The 24377-nt window shown below is 43.0% G+C and overlaps 1 protein-coding gene across 1 annotated transcript; it reads left to right on the top strand.

The window, feature by feature from the left end:
- The first annotated feature begins 17836 nt into the window (after positions 1–17836).
- Positions 17837–20968, top strand: LOC146491353 (uncharacterized). The gene is made up of 3 exons (XM_085150357.1): positions 17837–18038; positions 18348–18659; positions 20772–20968. Exons 1-3 carry the CDS (start codon positions 17837–17839, stop codon positions 20966–20968), a joined length of 711 nt encoding a protein of 236 aa, XP_085006483.1.
- Positions 20969–24377: the final 3409 nt, after the last annotated feature.

The raw sequence follows: 24377 nt of genomic DNA, 5'->3' as shown, positions 1-24377 counted from the left end.
AATATTTACCACTTGTACATTTTGGAACACAAAGAACTGGCAGAAAATCAGTTTTCTTTGTTTGTATCGAAAAAAATATCAAACCGTGATCCCAAAGTATCGAGCCGAACAGTGAATTTTGTTTCGTTGCACCCCTAGTGTGGGTGTGTGTGTGTGTGGGGGGGGCAACCAGGTGAGGAGTACAAAGATAGTCAAACATGGTGGTGGAATGGCGTTGTTTGCATGACTGCTGCTGATACTAGGGAGCTACAGTTACTTGAGGTAACCATGAATGCCAACTTGTACTGTGACATACTCAAGCAGAGCATGATCACCTCCCTTCGGAAACTGGGCCACAGGACATTATTCCAACATGATAACAATCCCAAACACGCCTCCAAAAAGACCATTCCTTGCTAAACAAACTGAGGGTAAAGGTACTTGACTGCCAAATCATGTCTCCAGACTTAAACCCTATTGAGCATCTGTGGGGCATCCTCAAATTGAAGGTGGAAGAGCAAAAAGTCTCTAACATCCACCAGCTCTATGATGTCATCATGAAGGAATGGAAGAGGATTCCAGTGGCACCCTGTGAAGCTCTAGTGAACTCCATGCCCAAGAGAATTAAGGCAATGTTGGAAAATAATGGACACTTTGGACACATTTTCACCTAGGGGTGTACTCACTTTTGTTGCCAGTGGTTTAGACTTGTAACTCGGATGTATGTTAAGTTATTCTGAGGTGACAGCAAATTTATACTGTTATACAAGTACACTGACAACTTTACATTTTATATAAAGTGTCATATCTTCAATGTTGTCCCATGAAAAGATATAATAAAATATTAACAAAACAGCCCTTATTACAATTTTAGACAAAAAAATACAGAAAAAATATACAATGACTTCAGTCTTTATCTTTAACTTTGTGTCATCTCTGTCTTAATGTCACAATTGCCCAACACATGGTGTTCCATGTAAATCTTTTGTTCAAAGCTTGGAGACTCCTGAACAGACCATTCAGGAAATGTACATGAGGCTTCCATTTCTCAAGGTGGTGATTGAGGGACAGCACGGATGGAACAACAGCACTGATCGTGATAATTTTCTTACCTTGTGCCAAATCTGTTGCTTCTCCGAAAGGCTTCAAGATATCCACCATCTCCTTCAACAGATTCCACTGTCGTGCTGTGAATAATAACTCCCTGTGCCCAGCCATTTCAAGAACAGCAAAGAGTTTTAAGTTTTCACATTGGTCAACTGTCTTTACTTGTCTGAGTGTTGAATTCCATCTTGTTATTACAGCAGCAGGGATCGCTTTCTGTTCACCAAATTCAGCTTCAAACACATCTTTGAATCTTGTGCTTGTGTGCAGTAGAAAGCTGAGTTTAGATAACTTTGAAAGAGAAGGAGATGCCACTTTGGTCTCTGACAACCAGCTGGAGTGTGTTTGCAAAACACTGCAGGTGCTGTTTCTTTGCCATAGCAGTAACTACTGTTTCCTGATCTTCCAAGGTTAAGTTGTGCCCGAGTTCTGGGTCTCAAGGTGATCACCATCATCATCATGTTCCTCACCTTGCTCAGTGGGGAAGCACACAGTGAATGCTTTTCACATATTGGCAGTATTGTGAGTAATAATATAGTCTAGTTCAGTGTTTCCCAACCGCTGTGCTGCGGCACATAGGTGTGCCATGAGAAATGATCAGGTGTGCCACGGAAGATTATCTGGTTCCACCTGATTAGTACTCGAAGCAACCGGGCAGAATAATTACATTGTCTTCCACTACAGGGCAGTACAACCTGCTCTAATTAAATGGGCTGCCAACTGCCAGTAAAACAGAAGAAGATAAAGAAGAAATTATGTAATAGTCATGCTGTGAGTGAGACAACGCAGCGCAATAGATAAAGATAAATATTTAAAAAGAAAAGTAGTCAATCTGACCTGGGTCCTGGAAAAAATTCCAACCCAGGTTAAGACCCTAGCATGAGTAGAGTCAGAAGAAAGCAAAAGTGGTATACTGGGGACAAACTGAACCAATTCCGCTATACCTGGTACACAGGAAAAATGATCAATATGCTTTTTGTGACATTTTTGTTTGGTAGTGTTCCGTGCGATTATTTTTTTATTTTATTTTTTTTCAAATGTGAAATATGTGCCGTGGCTCCAAAAAGTTGGGAAACACTGGTCTAGTTTATCTTTGATGTTGTATTTGTCACATATAGCTTCAAATGTCTCACAGACTCTGTCACCAGTGTGTAACCCACTGAAATGGTCAAAGGCCAGCAGTTTGGGTTTCAGTTGTATCCTCTCTGTCTTTTACCATTGAAGGTTTTTCAGCAGCAAGGTTCTCTGTTTTTGATGTAATTGTTCTGTGACTGTATTTGCCATCAATTACTGTCAGAAAGTGCCAAAAACTGCTGTGGATGGGTCATGCTGGCATGCTGGCACAAGTGTCCAGAAATTGTGATATGGAAGGTTGAGGTTCATTTGTGATCCTCTTTTTCATCTGGTGTTCTTCAAATCTGCTAGAGGTAATTATTATTATTAAAATTATTTCAAATCAAAACACTTTTCTCAAAACTCATACTGCATACAGTTCTAATAAGCAATGTTTAGCATCCCTGTTTAGAATAACTGACATTTGTAAATAAACAACAGCTGAGCACTCAAAATATTTTATGTGATGTATTGACATAAATGACAGAAGAAAAGGCCATGTATAGCAAGGCTACTCAATTACACACTAAGATGGGCCAGTCTTTTTTAACCAAGAAATTTCACTGGGCCAGACATTTGGCCTGTCAGTAACAGATAAAAGCCATGCAAAAGTTAAACACCGCAATGCACTAATTGCAAATTAAGTGGTTTGGAATTTTGATGTGATGGTAAAATAAATATTTGTCAGTCTAAGCGGGGTTAAATCTACAGGGTTAATGATGGGGAGGAGACGGTAAGAAAATGGTGTTGACACCAAGTGACCGAGCGGCAGTCAGAGGCGGAAGTGACAGTCAAGGTAAGCGACTAATGTTGTAACTGACGTCAGACGCCGGAGATTTTGGCGGAAAATTAAAGCAAATGGTAGTTTAGATTTGAACAAATTTCTTTAAGCTTCAGTATTACCAAATACACTTATCAATTGTCTCATAACTAACAATATTTGTCTAAATTATCTCCAACACCCTGGAGAACAACGGGGAGAGTTTAGACGCTCTCCAAGATTATATTGATCAGTGCTTTCAGGATCTCGTGATGAAGAAGGCCCAGAGTACAGCTTCCCCGGCCAAATCTGAGACGCCGTCGTCGAAAAGACAACGCCCGGCAGATTCCCCCGGCACAACATCGCCAGCTGGCAAAGATATTGCCGACATACTGGAGTCAATCGACAAGCGATTGTCCAGTTTCGACGCAAGGCTGTCCCTGGTGGAGATTCTTCACCGGGAATTTAAATGCTTGCGAGAATCCCTGGAGTTCAGCCAGCAGCAAGTGGAAACGCTCGCTGCTGAAAATGCCACGCTAAGGGAGTCGGTGAAATCTCTCACAGAAAATGTTACTCAGCTAAATAGAGAAAATAAAAAAATAAAAGAAACGGTTATTGATCTACAAGCTCGTAGCATGCGTGATAATCTAGTATTTTCTGGTATTCCAGAAGCCGCTGGAGAGGACGCGGAGACCACGGTAAAAAGCTTCATCAAAACCCACCTGAAGCTGCCGGAGGACATGGTGAAGAACATCGTCTTCGATAGGGTGCATCGCCTCGGCCCCATTCGGGCTACGGCCGGGAGACCACGTCCTATCGTGGCCAAATTCGGCCACTTCAAACAAAAACAACATGTGAAAAGCCGCGGCAGGGAATTAAAAGGAACGGACTTCAGCGTGAACGATCAGTTCCCCAAAGAGATCCTGGAACGACGCAGGGTCCTCTTCCCACTTCGACGCGGCTTCATCCAGAAAGGCTCCCGCGCTGTCATCGCTGTGGACCGGCTGTACGTGGACGGACAGCTCCACCGCGACCCCAACATCACTCCGTGGCTGTATTAACTTCAGACCAGATAAGAATCCGCTACACCCTTTCCCTATCCACTCACACTAACTTGGATTAACATTTGTTTAACTTACCGGTATCAAATCACATCTTAAGTGTGATTTCATAGCAATATTAACACCGTCACTCTCCGTCAGTGATTTAATTGGAATGTTTACGTTTTCTTTTCTCTCTTCTCGTTTTTTTTTTTTTTTCCCTCTCTTTTCCCCCTCTTGTTTTTATGCTGCTCACCCTCGTCCTTGGTTTCTTTCTTTATTTCTTTCACTGCTTCGATCACCTGCTTCCACACTCTTCCACAAACAACATCATTTATTTCGACACTTACTCACTGCACGATCACGCACAGTCATGCGCTCAACGGCAGCACATTTACATCAGTCAGACAGCGCACACAGACCTACAGGATACACACACTTAAGCCAAGCATACTCATATTAGTAAATATGCAAACACATAGTCAGACTCGGGGAGCATCTCGCCACACATTTTTTCTCTCTCTCCCTCTCCTTATTTATGAACAAGTGATATATTCTCTCCACCTGTCTAAGCGACACACACAGAGTACACCCCTAGTTATGCACAGACATCTATGGGTGCACTAAGATTCGTTACATGGAATGTAAATGGAGCTGGCTCCAGAGAAAAGAGGTTAAAAATATTTAACCAACTCAAAAAACTACAGGCAGATGTTGTCCTTTTACAAGAGACCCACAGACCTCTTAGAGGTTCGAATGAACTTAAAACACCTGAGTTTCCTAATGTGTTCTCAGCCTGTTATAATTCTAGACAAAGGGGAGTAGCAATTTTAATTCATAAAAAAATTAATTTCACAGTACTCGATACAGTTATAGATCCAGAGGGCAGATTCTTAATCATTAAACTATCTATACTTGATAAAAATCTATGTATTGTAAGTGTATATGGTCCAAATGTTGATGATCCCTCATTCTTTCACGGTTTTTTCAGTGCACTCTCTGAACACTTAGATGGCACACTTGTGCTTGGAGGCGACCTCAACCTTGGACTGAATGAAGAAATGGATAGGCTCAATACAGCAGGAACTCAGCGTAATTGGCAGTCCACAAATATAATCAAACAGTATATGAGCGACTTTGGTCTTTGCGATGCATGGCGCTCCCTTCACCCCACCAGTAAGGAATATACTTTTTTCTCACATGTTTATCACTCCTACTCTCGTCTGGATTATTTTTTGGTCAGCAGCTCACTGCTGAGCGACATTTCAGACATTGAGATTCATCCTATAGCTGTCAGCGATCATGCTCCTGTATCTCTAACACTAATGCACAAGAATAATACTATGCCAAGTAAAAACTGGAGATTTAATACATCACTGCTTAATGATGAAGACTTTATTAAATATTTTAAAAAAGAGTGGACTTCATATTTAGACTTTAATGACACTCCCGGAACATCAGCTTCTGTTTTATGGGAAGCAGGGAAAGCTGTGATGAGAGGTAAAATAATTTCTTTCTCATCACATAAAAAGAAAAAAGAAAACAAAAATATTCAGGAATTAGAAAAAAACATCAAATCACTAGAAGAAGCCTACGCGTCCCACCAAGATCAGGAAACATTGAACAAAATACGCAAAACAAAACTAGAATTAAATGAGATAATTGATAGAAAAACAAAATTCTTAGTACAAAGACTACGCTTACAAAATTATGAACATAGTAATAAATCCGGTAAATTTCTAGCAAACCAGTTAAAAATAAATAAAGAAAAAACAACTATATGTGCTGTTCAAGATTCATCTGGGAACACAATATATGAACCGAAACAAATAAACAACATTTTCAGGGATTTCTATAAAACGTTGTATTCACCACAAATAAACCCATCTAAAAAGGAAATTGATCAATTTTTAGACAACATAACTCTCCCAAAATTATTAGAATCTCAAGCAATGGCACTGGATTCGCCACTGACATCAGGTGAACTCCAGGAAGCCCTGATAAATATGTCCAATAATAAGGCTCCAGGTCCAGACGGCTTTCCTGCAGAATTCTACAAAGAATTCTGGACGATTCTAGCACCAGTTTTTTACAGAACGTTGTTAGAAATCAAAGAAAAGGGCAGACTTCCATCAAATATGAATTCTGCAAACATTAATCTCCTGCTAAAACCAGGCAAAGACCCTGTATATCCCTCAAGCTATCGTCCAATATCCCTTATTAATGTAGACCTCAAAATAATCTGCAAAGCTCTCTCGAAGAGACTAGAGAAAATAACCCCCCTCTTAATTCATCCTGACCAAACTGGTTTCATAAAAGGTAGGCACTCATCAACAAATACACGTAGATTACTTAATTTGATAGACTACTCATACAGTAAAAACCTTGAAACTACAATATTTTCCTTAGATGCAGAAAAAGCGTTTGACAGAGTTAACTGGAAATTTCTATTTGCAACTTTACACAAATTTGGTTTTGGATCTTCTTTCATCAACTGGTTAAAAATATTATATAATTCCCCAACAGCTTGTGTCAGAACAAATGACCAGACATCCTCCAGCTTATGTCTCCTGAGGGGCACCAGGCAGGGATGCCCACTCTCCCCTTCACTGTTTGCAATTTTTATCGAACCACTAGCAGCAGCAATTAGACAGAATTCAGCAATTAAGGGCATAAAATGCAAGAACGTAGAACATAAAATCAGCCTTTATGCTGATGATGTGTTACTCTTTCTCCAAAATTCACAAACCAATATCACTGGGGTGATTGAATTGATAAACTCTTTTGCAAGAATATCAGATTACTCAATTAACTGGTCAAAATCTACAGTCCTTCCTATTAATTGCTGCTTCCATAATTCCTCTTCTACTCCACTGCAATCGGGAAATATAAAATATTTAGGTATTAATATTTCTCCCAAGCTTGCAGATCTAACTAAATTAAACCATACCCCACTTTTAAAGAAAGTAGAAGGTGATCTGGCTAGATGGAAATGTCTACCCATATCACTCATGGGAAGGGTTGCTGCTATAAAAATGATGGTATTACCAAAAATAAATTATTTATTCTCAATGATCCCAACTAAACCGCCGCAAGATTGGTTCAGATCTCTAGATTCATATATGTCCAAATTCCTTTGGAAAAATAAGCCCCCACGTATAAGCTTAAAAACACTACAAAAGACCAAGGATAAAGGAGGATTAGAACTACCTAACTTTCAGCACTACTTCTTAGCCAACAGGCTTCAGTTTATCTCAGGATGGCTAAAACATACCCTCTTAGATGAACCTTGGCTAGATGTAGAACAAGCACTTTGCAATAATCTAGAGATTTCAGATCTACCATTTATCAGCTCAAACATCCAACGACATGAATGCTTCAAAAGCATCAACATCAGCTCTTCTCTGACAGCATGGTGGGAGTTTCTGAAGTTGACAGAGTCTTCATTAATCCCATGCAAACGTACACCTATCTGGAACAACCCTGACATATTACAAAACAATAATATGATAAACTTTTCAGATTGGAATGGTAAAGGAATCAAATATGTAGAACATATACTAGAAGGAACAGAATTTATTTCATTTGACAGACTAGTTACACAATATGGGATCAACAAGAAAAGATTTTTAGAATATCAACAAATTAAATCCATAATAAAAAAGAAATTTAAACTGGGTCAAGTTGAACTACAAACACCACCAAGTGTGGTTCAATTTTTTACTCTTAAAACCCCCAAATTACTATCCAAAATATACAGAATGCTTTCTAAAACAGATGAATCAATATCACTTCCTATTGCAAAATGGGAAGCGGATTTATCAGTTAACTTAGACCAAAACTTCTGGTCTCAGATTTGCTTAAAAACCTTTCATCTAATCAGAAATCCCAGTCTTCAATTAATTCAATACAAAATACTACATAGAGTGCACTATACAGGTCATCGGATGTTCAAGATGGGCTTTGCATCTACCAACAACTGCTCACACTGCCAAACCAATTCACCGGACAATTATATCCACGCTCTTTGGTTCTGTCCACCAGTTCAGAAGTTTTGGCGCGAGATATGTGAAGACTTATCAAAGTGTCTGAAATGTAACATTCCAACTTCCCCCTTAGTGTGTTTGTTGGGCAGCTTAGATAATGTCACTTCAGAAAAGAATATAGCCCATATGGTTTTCACTGCTCTATGCATAGCCAAGAAAACAGTCCTCATGAACTGGAAAAATAAAAACAATCTTAATTCTAACCAATATAGAAATTATCTATTAGATTACATTAGTCTTGATACAGCCTCTGCCACCACATCAGATCAATCGCTCTGGGCTCCTCTGATCAGCTCCATCACCTAGTGGGGGTGGGGGGTCATATTTTGGTCTCGCCTTCACTGTTGTGATTGGTGTGGGGGTAGGGTCAGGCTTGGGGCGTCGGGGGGTTCCCCGGGAGCATCTTCCTTGGGGGGCTCAACCCGGGGTAGCGGTCATGGCCAATTAGGGGCTCTGTTGGCTCTTAGGTGACGGCTTCCTCGTGGCTACGTGCAGCGGGGCTAGGGGAGGGTCTGTGCTGACGGACGGGGGTTACTGACCTGGTAGCCTGGCTGCCCCTGGGTGGGTCCGGGACGGGCGTGAGGTTCTGGGGGCGCTCCGGCTCTGGCCTGGGGCCCTGGCCGGGCCTCGGGGGCCTGGGTCCTGGTTGGTGTGTTGCCGGGGTTGTGGGCCGGTGGGTATATGGGGGCCCGCCACTGGCGCAGGGTGCCGCCGGTGCACCGAGCCAGCTGGGGGGCTCTTCAACTGGTGGGGGGGGGGTTGTCACATCTTGCAGGGGCTTTCCTCTCTCAGGAACTCTCTCTGCAAGAGGGGGAGATACAGGAGAGGTGGAGGAAGATCTCAGCCTGGGCGTCTATTGTCTTATGTAGTCTGGAAGATGAGTGGATGATGGGGTGGGTGCAGTTTTCTCTGTTGTGGGGTTGAGTGGACTGCCCCGGGCTCTGTGGGGCCGGGCGGCGCCGCTGCGCTGGGCCCCGGTTCGGATGGGCCTGGGCCCCCCTTCCCTGGTGGGTCGCGGAGTATGGGGGTGCCTACTGGGGTCAGCGGGGGAGCTGGCCCCAGGGAGGGGTCACTTGCTCCTCCCTTCCTTCCCTCCCCATCTCCAGCTGCCTCCCTCTTCCCGCTCCACCACAACCACCCACACATGCAGGGCCTTGGAGTGGGGGTGTGTCACCAGGGTGCAGAGGAGGTAACCCCCCCCCCCCTCTGTCCCCTTCTGGCTGCCTCTGCCTCAATTTTATCCCGCAACTTAGACATTCACATTACTCACATTCTCATTACACATAAATATAGGATCTTGGGGGTGGGCACGCTACACGGAATCCCAATTACCATCAGGGTGTACACCTCACCCCCGGCGTCGTTGCCCACCTCTCAATTTTAAATACACGTAGACATTGAGGGCTAGCAGGAGGGACTATGCGCTTACCTGCTGCTCTCTGGCAGGTAGCTCCATGCCCTCCTGGGTTTTAAACGCACCTTAGAACACACATACATCAACACTACAATGAGCGGGTGGAGGGAGGTTAGGAGTCTTCTCTCACCCTCGTTCTCTGCTTTCTGCTGGAGCAGGGGGGCTAGGAGGAGGAGTTGGCCGTCCGACTGGGGTCCGGAGTGTGGGGCCCCCTGCTGCTGCGGAGTCGGGGCGGTCTGCTTCTCCCCACTGCAGGGAAAAGGGTAACACAACCTGGGTCTGGGTGCAGTTCCCCCCTCCAGGGGCAAGGGTACCTAGACCCGGTTCGTAGAGTACGCTTGGGGAGTGTGATTGTGTGTACAGCGTCTCTTTATGTCTGTCTCCACGTTGGTTGAGTGTGGAGTAAGTGCATATGAGAGCATGAGGGTGGGAATGGATGTTTGTATCTGTGTGTGCCTGTATGTCTGTGTCTGTATGTCAGGTTGGGTATCAGATGCCACCTCTCTGAGGACAGCTCAGGCCCTCCAAGGTTTGGAGGCCTATCTCCCCCCACCACTTCCCCTGCCGGGGGCGGACTCCCTCAGACGTCGGTGCGTTGGTGGTTCTTTGTGTCCGGGGGTGGGCGTCCGGGTACACACCGGCTCACTCCTTGGCGGCTGCTTATCGGGGCCTGGAGCCTGGGGCTCGCTTGGGCCACTTCGGAGGTGGGGTGCCCCCGGCCTCTCGGCCTGGGGCTCGGTCACTCAGGCACAGCTGGCTGCCGGCGGAGCTCACGGGCACGTCACTGCAGCCCCCCCTGGCTTCTGCTCCGTGGCTGCTGGGTGACCCCTCATCTGGGACTCTCCTCAGCTCTTTCTGGGACAGTGGCGCGGCTGCCCCTCTGTTGGTCTTCCTTGGTCTCTTGTGTTCTGGGGGCCTCTGGATGTCTGGGGTTTTGATCTCCTCCATACCTGCTTCATGCCCTGGAGGACGGGGCAGTGGCCCCCCACACCCTCTAGCAGATCATTACATGAGGGAACCTTTTAAGAAAACAAGCGCGTCCATGCTCACAGGTGTACACACGGGTGATCACACACACAAACTACACCCTTTTTGGCTCCTACCTCAATGCACACTGTGCTGTCGATCTTACGTGCTGCACAATAATGTTTAATATTTAGTATTTACTGTCATATTCCCATATATCATTGTGATGTGGTTTATTGTATTACTCTCGTTTTCTTCTGCTTGTTTTCTTTTTTCTTTCTCAACAGGTGATCCAGGTGATCGATATATGTATTTTTTTTTTTTTTTTCTTCTGCTTATTCTGTTGGTTTTTGTTTTTTGCCCTTCTCCCCCGTCCCTCTTCTCAACTGTTTTTCTTCCCCTCTTTCTTTCTCCCTTTTCTTTCCCCCAGTCAAGTCTGTCCCGTATTCAGCAAGTGAAAATAAAATAAAGAATAAAAGGTGAATCAAATGGACCATTACGGCAAAGCTGGGATGGTCAATTTGGTAAAGAAAATCCGTTGGGCATCTTTCTTCGCCTTTAGACAATAATTCTGATGGCAAAAGAACCAAACGGGACAGGCAGAAAAAAAAAAAAAAAAAAAAAAAAAAAAAAAAAAGAAAATGTCTTCCCTGAGTTTGGCTACAGAACCCACTTTCTGAAACGGACCTTCGCTCACCATTCACTGACAATTCGACCTAACAAGCTGCATGCAGTGTCGGACAAAATTGGAAGTTGTTCCGTCTGTGATTCTCTTCTTGCATGTTCTGCATATAGCATTAAGTTTTTTTTTATTGACTACTTTGTAGTTTATTTACCAAAAGAAATTACTCTTGGGAGCATTTTTGGCTTGAGCGTTTTGTTTTTGTTTTTTAAAATCTGGTTAATTTGACTGGCTATGCTACAGCTCCCGCACACATACATACGGAGTGTGGTAAGAATTAATGAAATGAATTAATGATGCACATTTTTTATATAATATGTGTGTAAAATTTTAGATTTGGGGTAAGATATCAAGTCTTTTCAAGTAAACAGGTTCAAGTCCCAAGTCATTGGTGTAAAAGTCGAAGTCTTAAAACATTTTTCCAAGTCAGGTCTAAAGTCATAAAATTAATGACTCGAATCCAAGTCATGTGACTCGAGTCCACACCTCTGTTTATAGGTGATCCCTGCGAGTGGGTAGAGCCTCTCAGGCTCTGTATTTTATTGTTCCGTTTAAACAAATTAATAAAGTGGTTTGAAATTTCAAACTCGAACCCTGTGTGCTCTTTTAAAGCTGGTAGTACAAAACACAGCCATATTCTCATCCGGAAAGGTTGAATTTTAGTAAAAAAAAAACAAACAAAAAAACAATGCTCTGTAGTTTGATACTGTCATTACAGACACAGTGGATGTTTAAAGCCTTTGGGCATGCATTTAAAATGCAGTAGGTCTCATTATCAGCTGGAAATATTAAAGCCATAATATGACTTTTGAGAGCAGCTAAAAACCATTAAACAATGACAATGTTGGGCCTGTTCTGTCATGAGCAGCTGTGTGAAGGCAGGAGACGAGGGCCCAAACACACACTTCACAGAGGCGAAAATGTGAACTCAAAAGCAGCTTTATTGGTGACACAAGAGAAAAGGTACAAAACTAAACTGGGAAACTCTAGGAACTAAGCACACGGGGAAGAGCACGGGGAAGAGCACGGGGAAACGCGCACAACTATGAGGGAGACGCTTGCTGTGTCCAAATTCAGTGGTAGCATGCTTTGAAGGCTGCATTTGTAGGCAATGATGTCACAGCGATGCAACGAAGGCTGTCCAAATTCAAAGAGTCCTCCAAATGTGGCGACAAATGCGTTCTGCTTTTCCCCAGATTTGAAGGATGGGTCAGGTGTATCCTTCGTGGCCCACCATAACCCAGGATTCATTGCGGGTCATACAGGAGATTTTTTCTCATAACAATCGTGGACAAAGCGGGAGTTAATGCGGGAGAGGGATACACATTTAAATGTAAGTATATGAAAATCTGATGGTACAAAAGTTACATTTTCATAGCGGCTGTGTTGTTAGGCTTTGGGCATTTGCTTATGGTTATTTTTTAATTAAAACAATCTTTTTAAAAATTGCCCGTAAACTAGCTTGTATGGTGGGTCCCGCAGTTTTTCACGTATTGCTGCTCACACACACCTAATTTTTATTTTTTCAAATGAACCTTTTTGTGATATGTTTTAGGGAACAAAGACCAAACGGCTCAATTTATTAAAATGAGAGGAGAAAATGATCACCGGTCCACTGGGGTGAGGAATTTTGCCACTGTGGCATGGAGGTACAAGAATAAATCAATTTACACATCATATTCATATGAGTATGGTTTTAATAACCATCATGCTGTACAGAACCTGTGATGTCCAGACGGTATTCCTCTTGTTTTCTGCTGTGAACACTTTTGGGTTTAGGGATTAACATAGTTTCCATGGTTTCCTTTCTTCTCTTATTTTTGTGTGTGATCAGGACAATTCTGGAGAAGATGATCCTGCAGGGGAAAGTCAGCCCCTTGCAGGCCAGAAGACATGGGATAACTTAAAAAGAATACAATGTATGTGTGTTATCAAGAAGATAATTCTTAAGAACACAAGTTAATAAATGTACAATTACTGTCCTAATTTCGTCTATCCCTGAGGACAATCGAGGGCCAAGCACAGCAGTGGGTGACCAAAACGACAGCGATGAGGAATGTGTAATCCGCGTTAATCTCGTTAAAATGACGTTAACGCCATAACCGCATTAACGCGGCAAATCTCCATTAGCGAGTTAACGCGGATCGCCCTGTGCGTTCATCTCGTCATTTTAACGAGATTAACACTGACAGCACTAGTAATAAACCAACTGTTGGGGTCATGGAATTTACACTTTAGGGTAACACTCAATCAAATGACCTCAGCTGCAGCTCCGCAGCTCAAAGCCCAACACATACCAACAATAACAATCGCTGACAGCCCCAGTACAGACTCTTTATACACTCCAACGACTCATCTCTCCATAGTATCAACACAAACTCTTCTGGTCTGCTCATGTGAGGTACAGTAGTTGTTCCATCACATCTCACTCCTTAGATAATCATTACTGATTAACAGTAACAGTGTGTCTGTAGGGACTGTACAGATTAAGTCTGAAAAATTCTACGGTAGATTTGTTGTCTAGAAATTGATATAAAGACATCAAAAATTATGATTTCACAATTTTACAAGTTTAATGTTGCGTTCAAAGTAGTTTGGGCCATATCCTAAAGGAGATGTGAGGTGGTGCAAGCTCTGAATTTGCCCCCAGTCGCAATGCTGATTGACAACATCAAGAACCAGACTCTGAGATAAGTGAACTGAAACGCCATTCATTTGATAAGCATTGCAGAAAATCTTGCAGTAGAATTGGGTCTTTGTCTCAAAAATCAAGAACTGGCTGTGAGTAAACACTGAAGTTCAGGTCAATTTTCTTTTCTTTGACACAAAACAATCCACATAAATGTTGTATCAGTGTTACATTTGTTTAAATATTGTTCCATCTGAAAACGTATACATTTGAGAACAAAGATGTAATTAGCTCTGGATGTTGTACAAACTATTGCAGTACAGACCTGCATGCATTTTTATACATTATACATGTTATTGCAATAAAGAAAGTTAATGCATACGTTTAACTTGTTGGTTTTCTTTAATGCCATTAATATGCATACTAAGGAGCTTGGAAAGGATGTGACTAGAGTTCTTTAAGTTCCTTGAAGACATTTCACCTCTCGTCCTCAGTTCTAAAACCAAATGGTGGAGAATCCCAGGTATTTAAGCCCGAGTGGGAGTTGGCTCTTAAGCGGATGACTGACATACTATCAATTACGTGACTCATCACATGAGCCAAGGTTTGAAAAAGGTGTGTGTCATTACCACCAGATGTTTCAGGTGAAACCACTGTATGACCTGGCCACACCTTAACATGTGAACTATTAAGGCCACCAAATGCAACATGAGAGTAAGGGTTGACGCACCTGGGAAGGGATCTCAACACTGGATTATAGATGGCAGTCAGTTGTTGTCGTAAGCCGCCCTCTGTTTTCACGGATGGTCGTTCACAGTGGACATAGATGGCCTCTTTCACTCCTCTTTCAAACCGTCTCCCTTCTCGGCCCAAAACATGAAAATTGGCATCTTTGAAGAGTGACCTTTATGCTTCCTAAAGAATGGCTTCTTGTTGCACTGAAACTACTATTAGCAAACCCAACAAGCAAGTTAAGGATGCTCAACATACACCGGATGCAGTCTTCTGTGAGTGGTAATCGGTTTATTTTCTCATTAGGCCCTTTTATGTTTATCGCTTTATCTAGAGGATCTGTACACTTGTGTTTGTTGGCGGAACCAACTGTGTTGTTGCATTAAATGTTCTGGGCAACATCCACATGCTAGTAGAAACAGTCTTGTAAAGGTCCTTGTGCTATACTGGGATCAGTCTGCTTGAATGTGTTCTTATTTAGTTTTTACATTCAGCATTTAGAAATCCTGTTTGCATTCTGCATTATGTAATTCACACATTTTTTATTGAACTGTGAGAAACTATATACAATTTTCACAGTTTAACATCAGACAAAGATCTGTTGTTTAAAGAGAAAGCATCAAATCATGTCTGCTTTTAGAGACAGGATTTGATAGACCAGAATTCATGTCCGCAGTTTGGTCCACATTTTGTCATGTCCTAAAAATGAACTTAATATAAGGTTAGTTTTAGATTTTAATCAGGTTAAGTTACCATATTTTTACCTACTAGTGTGAACTCACAGAGCCCAAGACTCAATTCAAATGTCTCCAAGTTTCAAAGGCTGTCAGTTTTGTGCACCACATTAAAATTTGAAAATAATTTTCTGTCTTGTGCACATGAATATGTGCATCTGTGTTGCAATGCTGCCACCTGCTGGACTGAGCTAAATTCTCTAAGGCAAAACAGTCTCACCTTGAACTTGAATGTAGTTCTGCTGTTTATTTTCATTAATAATGAAATATAAACAAACTATCACACAGAGGTGGCTCCTGCTCTGTTTACACTGTGATAGGCTTTGCAGCAGCGCTCACAGTTAAAGATGGGATATCTGAACACAAACACAATTAGCTTTTTTAAAATCACTGATTGAACATAAGTTAACACATAAACAGAATAAATGTCCATCAGTAGGAAATGCGCCTGCATCAGTGGCTTATATTACCCATAGAAACAATTTCTTGTGCTTGTTTTGTGCTCTTCTCTTTCATTCTTTTGAAAACGTTTTTTTTTTTTTTTTTTTTTTTACTTTTTATCTACTTTTTCCTGTTTTGTCCACAATATAACAGTTGATAGGGGTCAGCATGGGCACCCTGACTGGTCTGCCGCTATGCAGCTCCACACACAACAAACTGCAATGTACTGTGTATTCTGAGATGTTTCTGTCACACCCAGTATGATGTTATTGTTGTGCCTCTATTCTGAGCGCATATAAACAAATTTGCAAGCACAAATATTGCATTTTGAGGAGAAAATGATTTTGAGCGAAGCAAAGTTTAATTTGAGCAAACAAAACTCATTGTTGTGTGCAAGAAATGTATTTCAGTGTTTGCTATTATCCATAAGCACACACAGTAACAGCCCCTCTCGCTCAGTTGTTGGCATTTGCTCTTGATCAGATCTCTGCTCTGTGTGCTCACAGACATCTGCGGACCTGCTCTCAGTGTGTTGTCCGCGCTCACAACATCTCTGCTTCATGCACTCTCAACTCTCTGTACACCATTATAAGTGTGCCACAAAACCAACCAATCACAGACTTGGATGCAAATATTCTGATTGGCTGTTACAGTCTCTAATCAGCTTGCTAGCTACTGCATTCCAGAATGTTTGTAAATGCATTTTTGCTTAGTATGTTTAATTATTTAATTTTAAAATATATCATTTTTAAGGCCATTGTTGTTTTAATCTAGTTTAAACCAAACCACTCCACTGGATTTAGCTATATTCTGGACCGTGTTTCCAGAAACTGGAATTGGCTGGTCCGCACTATGAATTCTGGGATAGGTTTGGCCACGAAGGCTACACCCGACCCATCCTTCAAATCCGGGGAAATGAAAGACGCATTTGGAGCAGCCTTTGAATTGGGACAGCCTTCGTCGCCTGGCTGTGATGTAATCAGCCTTCAAATGAGGCCTCCAGAGGATGCGGCCTAGGAATTGGGAAATAGCTCCCGAGTTACTTTTGCAAGATCTCACAAAAGTTTTGCGGGATTTCGCAAAAGTAACTGGCCTCAGAGGGCAGTTCTCCATCTTCCAGTGACATCCACATCAATATAATCTGCTTCAGGCACACTAGAAGCTTTTTATTTGCTTGACTTAGTGATATGAAAATAATCTCAATACTTCAGATGCTTTCACGGCTCAGTGCTGTATTTGAATTTTGTCAGTGTTTCATTTTTATTAGGTTAAGGCATAAGTTTGAAAAGACTTTGTCTGTGCTTTTCTCTTTTTTTTTTTTTTTTTTAACTCTGTGTAACTTCTGCAGCCGTTATAGAGATGGCAGCCTACAGGCTATTTCAGATGGCACAATGACAATGCAGCATGTTTTCAGTCAGAACGGATCCACTTTTAAAACACTTTAACAGCTGCCTGGTTCCTCTGGGACTCTCAGCCCTTGGCTGTGGGCACCCCACCTGGGGCCTCCCTCCCAGCCTCACACACTGTCATACTGTTTACCACATGTAACGTAAGAACTTAAGTAACATGAATAGAAATCAATAAATTTCTATTTCTATCTAAAAGAATTTATCCAAAGAGAAATTTCATGTTGATCCAGTTTAGCTGCAGCACCACCAGTCAGAAAACAACATAAGTCTGAACTTGAATAAGATTGGTCATTTAAGATATCCATTTAAATAAACTGACCAAAAAAGTCATATGTTGCATGAAGTTACTTAAATTTCAAATGCATAAAAAAAAAATCACATAAATTTGTTTATTGCATCAAGGCTTTTTGACTTTGTCAGGAACCTCTATTTCTACAAAATAAAACAAAAAAAAATCGTTTCACTAAATTATAAAATGCCCTAGTTGAAATTATGACCTTTGTTTTGTTAGGGTTGGTTTCGACCCAGTTATAATATTATGAGTATAAAGCAATAATTAGAGCCAAAACTGAAATCATAAGCGCACTGTCAGCTGACACACTGACAGTCAGCTCCTCTCCTAATCATGTGACCTTCATGGGAGTCTTATTTTGCATGTTTTTCCAGTATACTTGTGCAAAAACAACAAAAACAAAGACGGGCATGTCAAGACATGTGAGGGGAATTCACTCATTTGAGTGGCCATTTGACTTCCAGAGTGCACATTTACAATTTGCAGCATACAAAAATGAGAAGAAGATTTACAGTGAGCCAAGTTCTGGATCATATTTTTGGTGAAAACGAAGGAGAGGACACAGAGCAGCATAGCGATTCAGATGGGCAGGTTTCTAAGGAGGAAGACAATGTGGACTATCATCCAGAAGACACAGACACATCTGATCAGAGGAGGAGGTCGCTGGTGCTGAAGCTGCTCCTGCTGAAAGATTCAAGTCCAAAAACAGTAAGATCTTTTGGAGCTAAGTACCTCATAATGTACATGGCAGAGCAGCTGCTGCAAATGTCATCAAAACGACCCCTGGAATCACAAGATTTGCTCTGACCAGAGTCAGTGACATCAAGAGATGTTTTGAGCTATTTATGCCGTTGTCACTAAAAAGGATCATCATTACTATAATTAGCATTTAATTAGCATCTCCCCTTTCCACACACATCCTGAGGACTGGCTATTACTGGGTTTACTGTGTTCTTTACTATGGACACAGCAAGCTAAACCTCAAACCTTTCCTGTCATCCTGCAGGCAGCAGCCAGTCTGTGAGGACCAGCTTCATCAGGTGTGAGGTCCTGCTGCCCTGCATCTACTCTGAACGGCTGTCTGAGTCAGTCAACACCTTCTGGAGGGACAAGGAGGACAAAGTTGTTTTGGACATCATCAACAGCAGACAGGATAAAATGGATCCAAAGCTCACAGGTCACGTGTTCAGCTTCCCAGACCATTACAAGACTGGAAACCTCTCCATCGTCAGAAAGGACCTCAGGGCAGACGACGCCAGCCTGTACGAGTGTGACATTCCCAAAGTGAGCTGTCAGACCAAGACTCTGAAAGTCACAGGTCAGTTCAGCAGCACGAGCACTTTATTAGGAACACCTCAGTGTTTGTGCAGCAGCAGCTCAGGGGTCTTTGAAAAGTGCAGAAAAGGATCGCATGCAGTGATTAGTGAGTAGAAGAGGATGGATGAAGGTCAAACAGTCAGGACAGACTTCCACTTTATGTCTGATTCAGTGAGCATCAGCAGTGTTACTATACATCCATGTGACTCTACATGTCACATATAAACAGCATGAACCCTGATCATGACTGAATGTGAGATCAGTTATGGCAATTATTATTTTTTGGCTGCTTCTGGTTCCTTTAGCAGGTTAAAAACAGTATGCTAAAATCCCACCTTATGGTAACTTTAGTGGGTTACATCACAGGTTCAATTAGGTGATAATGTCATTTGTAAGGCAAGAAATATCCTCTGAAACAGTTTGATTCAGTTCAGCTCATGCCCACCTTAAAATAATTGATCAACTTTTTCAAAGTTGTCCTGACTTTCTGGAAGCTTTCGACACTGAAATCACTCCAAATGTTGTTTGGTAACAGATCATTAAAGCTTTGTATTCTACACACATTTAGTCCAATAAAAGCAGGAATGCAAAGGCATATTTTACATATGTATTTAAAGGAGGGAGAAAAAAGAAAAAGGTGGACAGAGTGGAACTTTGACTTGTGCTGAGTCAGATTGTGACTATTTTGTCTCTTTAAAGACACAAGTATATGCATATGCATGTAAATATGTAAGTGTAGTTTTCTTTTTTCTATACTAGAAGTGTCTGTTAAGCTGATTCTGTTCTCAGTGCTGTTTCATTTAGCCCTCGGTGACCAGTCTGAAAAGAAAAATCGAAGTCAGAATTCGGTTTTATTTTCATATAGATATTTGATTATTTCCAGCGTGGGTTTGCTTCCTACAGTTTAGTCTTTATTAGTCCCAAAGCTGAGTTTTATCTGACCTGACTCAGTTTCAGTTCACTGTTCTGACCTTCACGCTCATAATGATGATCTGTGTTATGTTCATTAACTGAAGACTTTTCATTTGTTGCCTCTCTCCAGAACTCTGTAACCAACATAAAGATGTGTGGAAATGTTCCTGCTCCCAACAGCACCAAAATTTCAAACTGTTGTTTAGGTTCGGGAGATGTGATCACCCCTGATTTACATAAAGCAGCCAAAACTTTGACTTCATTAAATCATTAACATAACTTAGCTCGTTTCAGTCCAAATGAGCATCAGGCTTCTGTCTAGGGCAAGGCAATATGGCCAAAAATATTTATCACGATATATATTTGAAAATTTGCAATAACGATATATAACTGACGATATAATTGACGCAAGAGAAAATACTTTACAACTCCACAACTTTATTAGTGCAAAAAACCCCATCAATGTATTTTCACTTAAACAAGCAGGTGTTTTTTATGTGCATTAAAGCTACATAAAAATGTAACAGTGCAAATGCAAATTCCTTGCTGACAGTTTAACCAAAAGGCATTTTCAGTGGAAATTGGCCAACATATCCTGAGCATAACCATGTATAATATCCACAAAACTTAAAAAGAGGTTATTCACACACACAGTGCAGCACAGTATGTATTACTCTGCGAGGCTCCTGACTACGGTAGCCGTAATGCTCCGACAATCCATCAAGTGGTGCGGCTTCGTAGCTTAGCAAAGTCATACTAAAACATTTTTTGACAGATTTTTGAGCGCCGTGTACCACATAAAATCAGTTCGGTAATATCGGTAATAACGACGGCCCTCTTGCACGCTCTACCACAAATTGTACTTTGGTGTGTATCTGACAGACAAAAGCTAAACCAGTTCCACACCACTGAAGTTGCAGCATTTTTAGAAACCAATTCTGATTCATCCGTTTCACTCAACGATCCGCTTTCGCCCTTCTCATTCTCCGTCGCCGCCATGCTTTTTCCGCCATGTGCACATGAAAACAAAGGCACTGCGCATGTGCGTTTTACATATTCTATCGCAATATTTCATTTTCTTATCATTTCCTAAAATTATACTGGCATTACTGTGAACGGCATGGCCCAGCCCTGCTTCTGTCCTTAAAAATAAAAACTTTTAACTCTGATTAAACTGATCTTGGGTTGTTTTGTGTTGCAGAGAAATCTGCTGTTAAACTAACATTCAAGGATACGTTTCACCTCATTCAGTGGGAATATTCTTTTTCCTCGGTTCTCAGGAGGATCTTAGTCTTCGTTTCAAAATGTTTACGTCACTATCAGTCAAACACACAACCTTTTCCACATAAAGTAGCTGAATGGAAACAAAGTGCAGACCGTCATTTATCATGGTGTTAAGCACAGTCTGAGAAAAAACTTTAAAAACTTCTGAAAATAATTTTCTAAATGTTACATGTGTTTTCAAACAAAGTGGCAAAGTAGCAATAGAACCTGTAGATGATGTCCCAAAGCCTGAACCCACCATCCCTGTAGTACATCATTCAGCCCCTGCTCTGTGATGTCATCAGGGATACAGAGGGAAGGATGGCACCCTTTCTACTTGAAGCTGTAAACTAGAGAGCAGTCAAATCCCAGTAAGAGAGTTGTTAGGTTTAGGTTTATTAGTCTTTTTATACCAAAGTACAAGATCCAGTCTCAGATAATAGAAGGTCCAGAGCTAAGTAATTAATCTGTAGAGTGTAGCGAGTGTGAGGTATGAGAAGCTGATGAAAAGAGAGAAGTATGTTGAAAAAGAATGTATGAAAAAAAACGTACTTTCTTGTCTGTGGTTGTTTCATTGTTATGTGTGTTTTGTTTAATTCCGTGTTTCACTGCTGTGCAGCCAACAAGAAACTAAACTACCAAAGTCAAAGTCACAAGTCTTGATGCTTTTAGAACTACAACACTTCCTCAGCCTCAGTTACCTTGTACAGAGGATGCACCATGGGCAGGTTGCGCTCCAGAGACACTGTAAAAACCTCAGCCAACAGGTGAGAACTGAGGTCAAACAGATTAAATTCTGCACTTCTCACAAAGATCTTGGCCATCAACCAGTCATACTCAGAATCAGTAGGGGGAAAGACTGGGTTGTCCTCTGCTGGTTTCTGCTTCAGTTGCAGGAGCAGGAAAAAACCTAAGTAAGTTATAGCACTGTTATTGTAATTAATTATTTAATAACAGATAGAAATACCCAGGTAATTCAGTGTAATGATCATTATTTCCCAATGTATATAGTACAATAATGAATTAGGAGTGCATAATTGAAGGAGACTGCCACCTCTTATCTGTAAGGCTGAATTCAGACACACATCAGAGGAAAGTCATTTCTACAACTTGTATCCACAGTTTTATTCTTTCAATCTCTATCCACAGATTCTGGTCAAGGCGACCACCACCACGATTAGCAGAACAGGTCATCAACCAATAGGAAGGTTGGTGGTCCGATCTCTGGTTGCTCCAGTCTGTATGCCAAAACCCAGTGTATTGATGTGTATTGATGTTATCTAGAAAGTGTTTAGATGTAAGAAGCTGCTGACTTGAATATGGCTTTGGGAAGAACTTTGCTTTAGGCTCGGGGACAGGAGATCAAACTTATCTTTGTTTCCTGTCAGAGAAAATCCATAACCACTTTCTAGATACTACAGCGTGGGATGCTGCTACCAGTAACCTGCTTAAAGCTGTTTTCAAAAAAAGTGTGAATGAAAGAGTAAATCAATGTAACCTTAACCAACGTTCAAACTTAGATGCTAAGTTTAATGTATGAGTTTAAAGCTTACCTGAATAGTCCGGCCTGCATGTCCACGCCCTGTCCGGCCACCTTCCAGGCCGTTGGCTGGACATCGTCGTTGTCGCGGCCGGCCTCCGGCCCTAGTTAGTCGCCGCCGCCGCCATTGCCTTTCACGTGGCCGGCCTCCGGACCTGCCCTGTCGCCACCGCTGCCATTGCCTTCCACGCGGTCGGCCTCCAGGACTGTTTTGGACTTTTGTGCTGTCGATCTCCGGGCCGGCCCCCTGCACCGCCCGATTCTGGACTCTTGGACCGCCGTTCTCCGGGCCGGCCCCCGGAAACGCCCGGATTTGGACTGTTGTGCCGTCAGCCTCCGGGCCGGCCCCCTGAACTTTTTCGGAACTGTTTTCCTGGCCGGCCTCCGGATCCCCGTCGCCTGGGTTGCCGCCATTGCCGTGTGCACGGTCGGCCCCCTGAACTATTTTCTGCGTCGCCGCCACTGCCTTCCGTGTGGTCGGCCACCTAAACTGAACTGTGTTTGGGCTGCTTTCTTGGGCTCTGGTGTTTCCTGTGTCCTGCTTTTGTTTTCTGTTGCGTTTTCAGTTTGTCTGTGTCGCGATCTACCCTTATCTAGCTGTGTGTCTGTCTGCGTAAGTGTATTTTGTATTCCTAGTTTTGTTACCCTTTTGAGTTCAGTATTAAAACTGTTTTGAGTTCACATTCTGCCTCTGAGTGTCTGCACATTGGATCCTCCTACTACCACTCCTGCCTGCACACAGCTGTTTCATAACAAATTCCTATGTACGTAGTTAGAGTGTACTTCTCCTCATGAACTGGAAAAATAAAAACAATCTTAATTCTAACCAATATAGAAATTATCTATTAGATTACATTAGTCTTGATACAGCCTCTGCCACCACATCAGATCAATTGCTCTGGACTCCTTTGATCACCTCCATCACCTAGTGGGGGTGGGGGGTCATATTTTGGTCTCGCCTTCACTGTTGTGATTGGTGTGGGGGTAGGGTCGGGCTTAGGGCGTCAGGCGGTTCCCCGGGAGCATCTTCCTTGGGGGGCTCAACCCGGGGTAGCGGTCATGGCCAATTAGGGGCTCTGTTGGCTCTTAGGTGACGGCTTCCTCGTGGCTACGTGCAGCGGGGCTAGGGGAGGGTCTGTGCTGACGGACGGGGGTTACTGACCTGGTAGCCTGGCTGCCCCTGGGTGGGTCCGGGACGGGCGTGAGGTTCTGGGGGCGCTCCGGCTCTGGCCTGGGGCCCTGGCCGGGCCTCGGGGGCCTGGGTCCTGGTTGGTGTGTTGCCGGGGTTGTGGGCCGGTGGGTATATGGGGGCCCGCCACTGGCGCAGGGTGCCGCCGGTGCGCCGAGCCACCTGGGGGGCTCTTCAACTGGTGGGGGGGGGGGTTGTCACATCTTGCAGGAGCTTTCCTCTCTCAGGAACTCTCTCTGCAAGAGGGGGAGATACAGGAGAGGTGGAGGAAGATCTCAGCCTGGGCGTCTATTGTCTTATGTAGTCTGGAAGATGAGTGGATGATGGGGTGGGTGTAGTTTTCTCTGTTGTGGGGTTGGGTGGACTGCCCCGGGCTCTGTGGGGCCGGGCGGCGCCGCTGCACTGGTCCCCGGTTCGGATGGGCCTGGGCCCCCCTTCCCTGGCGGGTCGCGGAGTATGGGGGTGCCTACTGGGGTCAGCGGGGGAGCTGGCCCCAGGGAGGGGTCACTTGCCCCTCCCTTCCTTCCCTCCCCATCTCCAGCTGCCTCCCTCTTCCCGCTCCACCACAACCACCCACACATGCAGGGCCTTGGAGTAGGGGTGTGTCACCAGGGTGCAGAGGAGGTAACCCCCCCCCCCCCCTCTGTCCCCTTCTGGCTGCCTCTGCCTCAATTTTATCCCGCAACTTAGACATTCACATTACTCACACTCTCATTACACATACATATAGGATCTTGGGGGTGGGCACGCTACACGGAATCCCAATTACCATCAGGGTGTACACCTCACCCCCGGCGTCGTTGCCCACCTCTCAA

The sequence above is a fragment of the Neolamprologus multifasciatus genome, chromosome 23, assembly GCF_963576455.1.
Source record: "Neolamprologus multifasciatus chromosome 23, fNeoMul1.2, whole genome shotgun sequence".
Lineage (NCBI taxonomy): Eukaryota > Metazoa > Chordata > Actinopteri > Cichliformes > Cichlidae > Neolamprologus > Neolamprologus multifasciatus.
The sequence above is the reverse complement of the archived record's forward strand: the minus strand, read 5'-3'. Positions and strand labels throughout refer to the sequence as shown.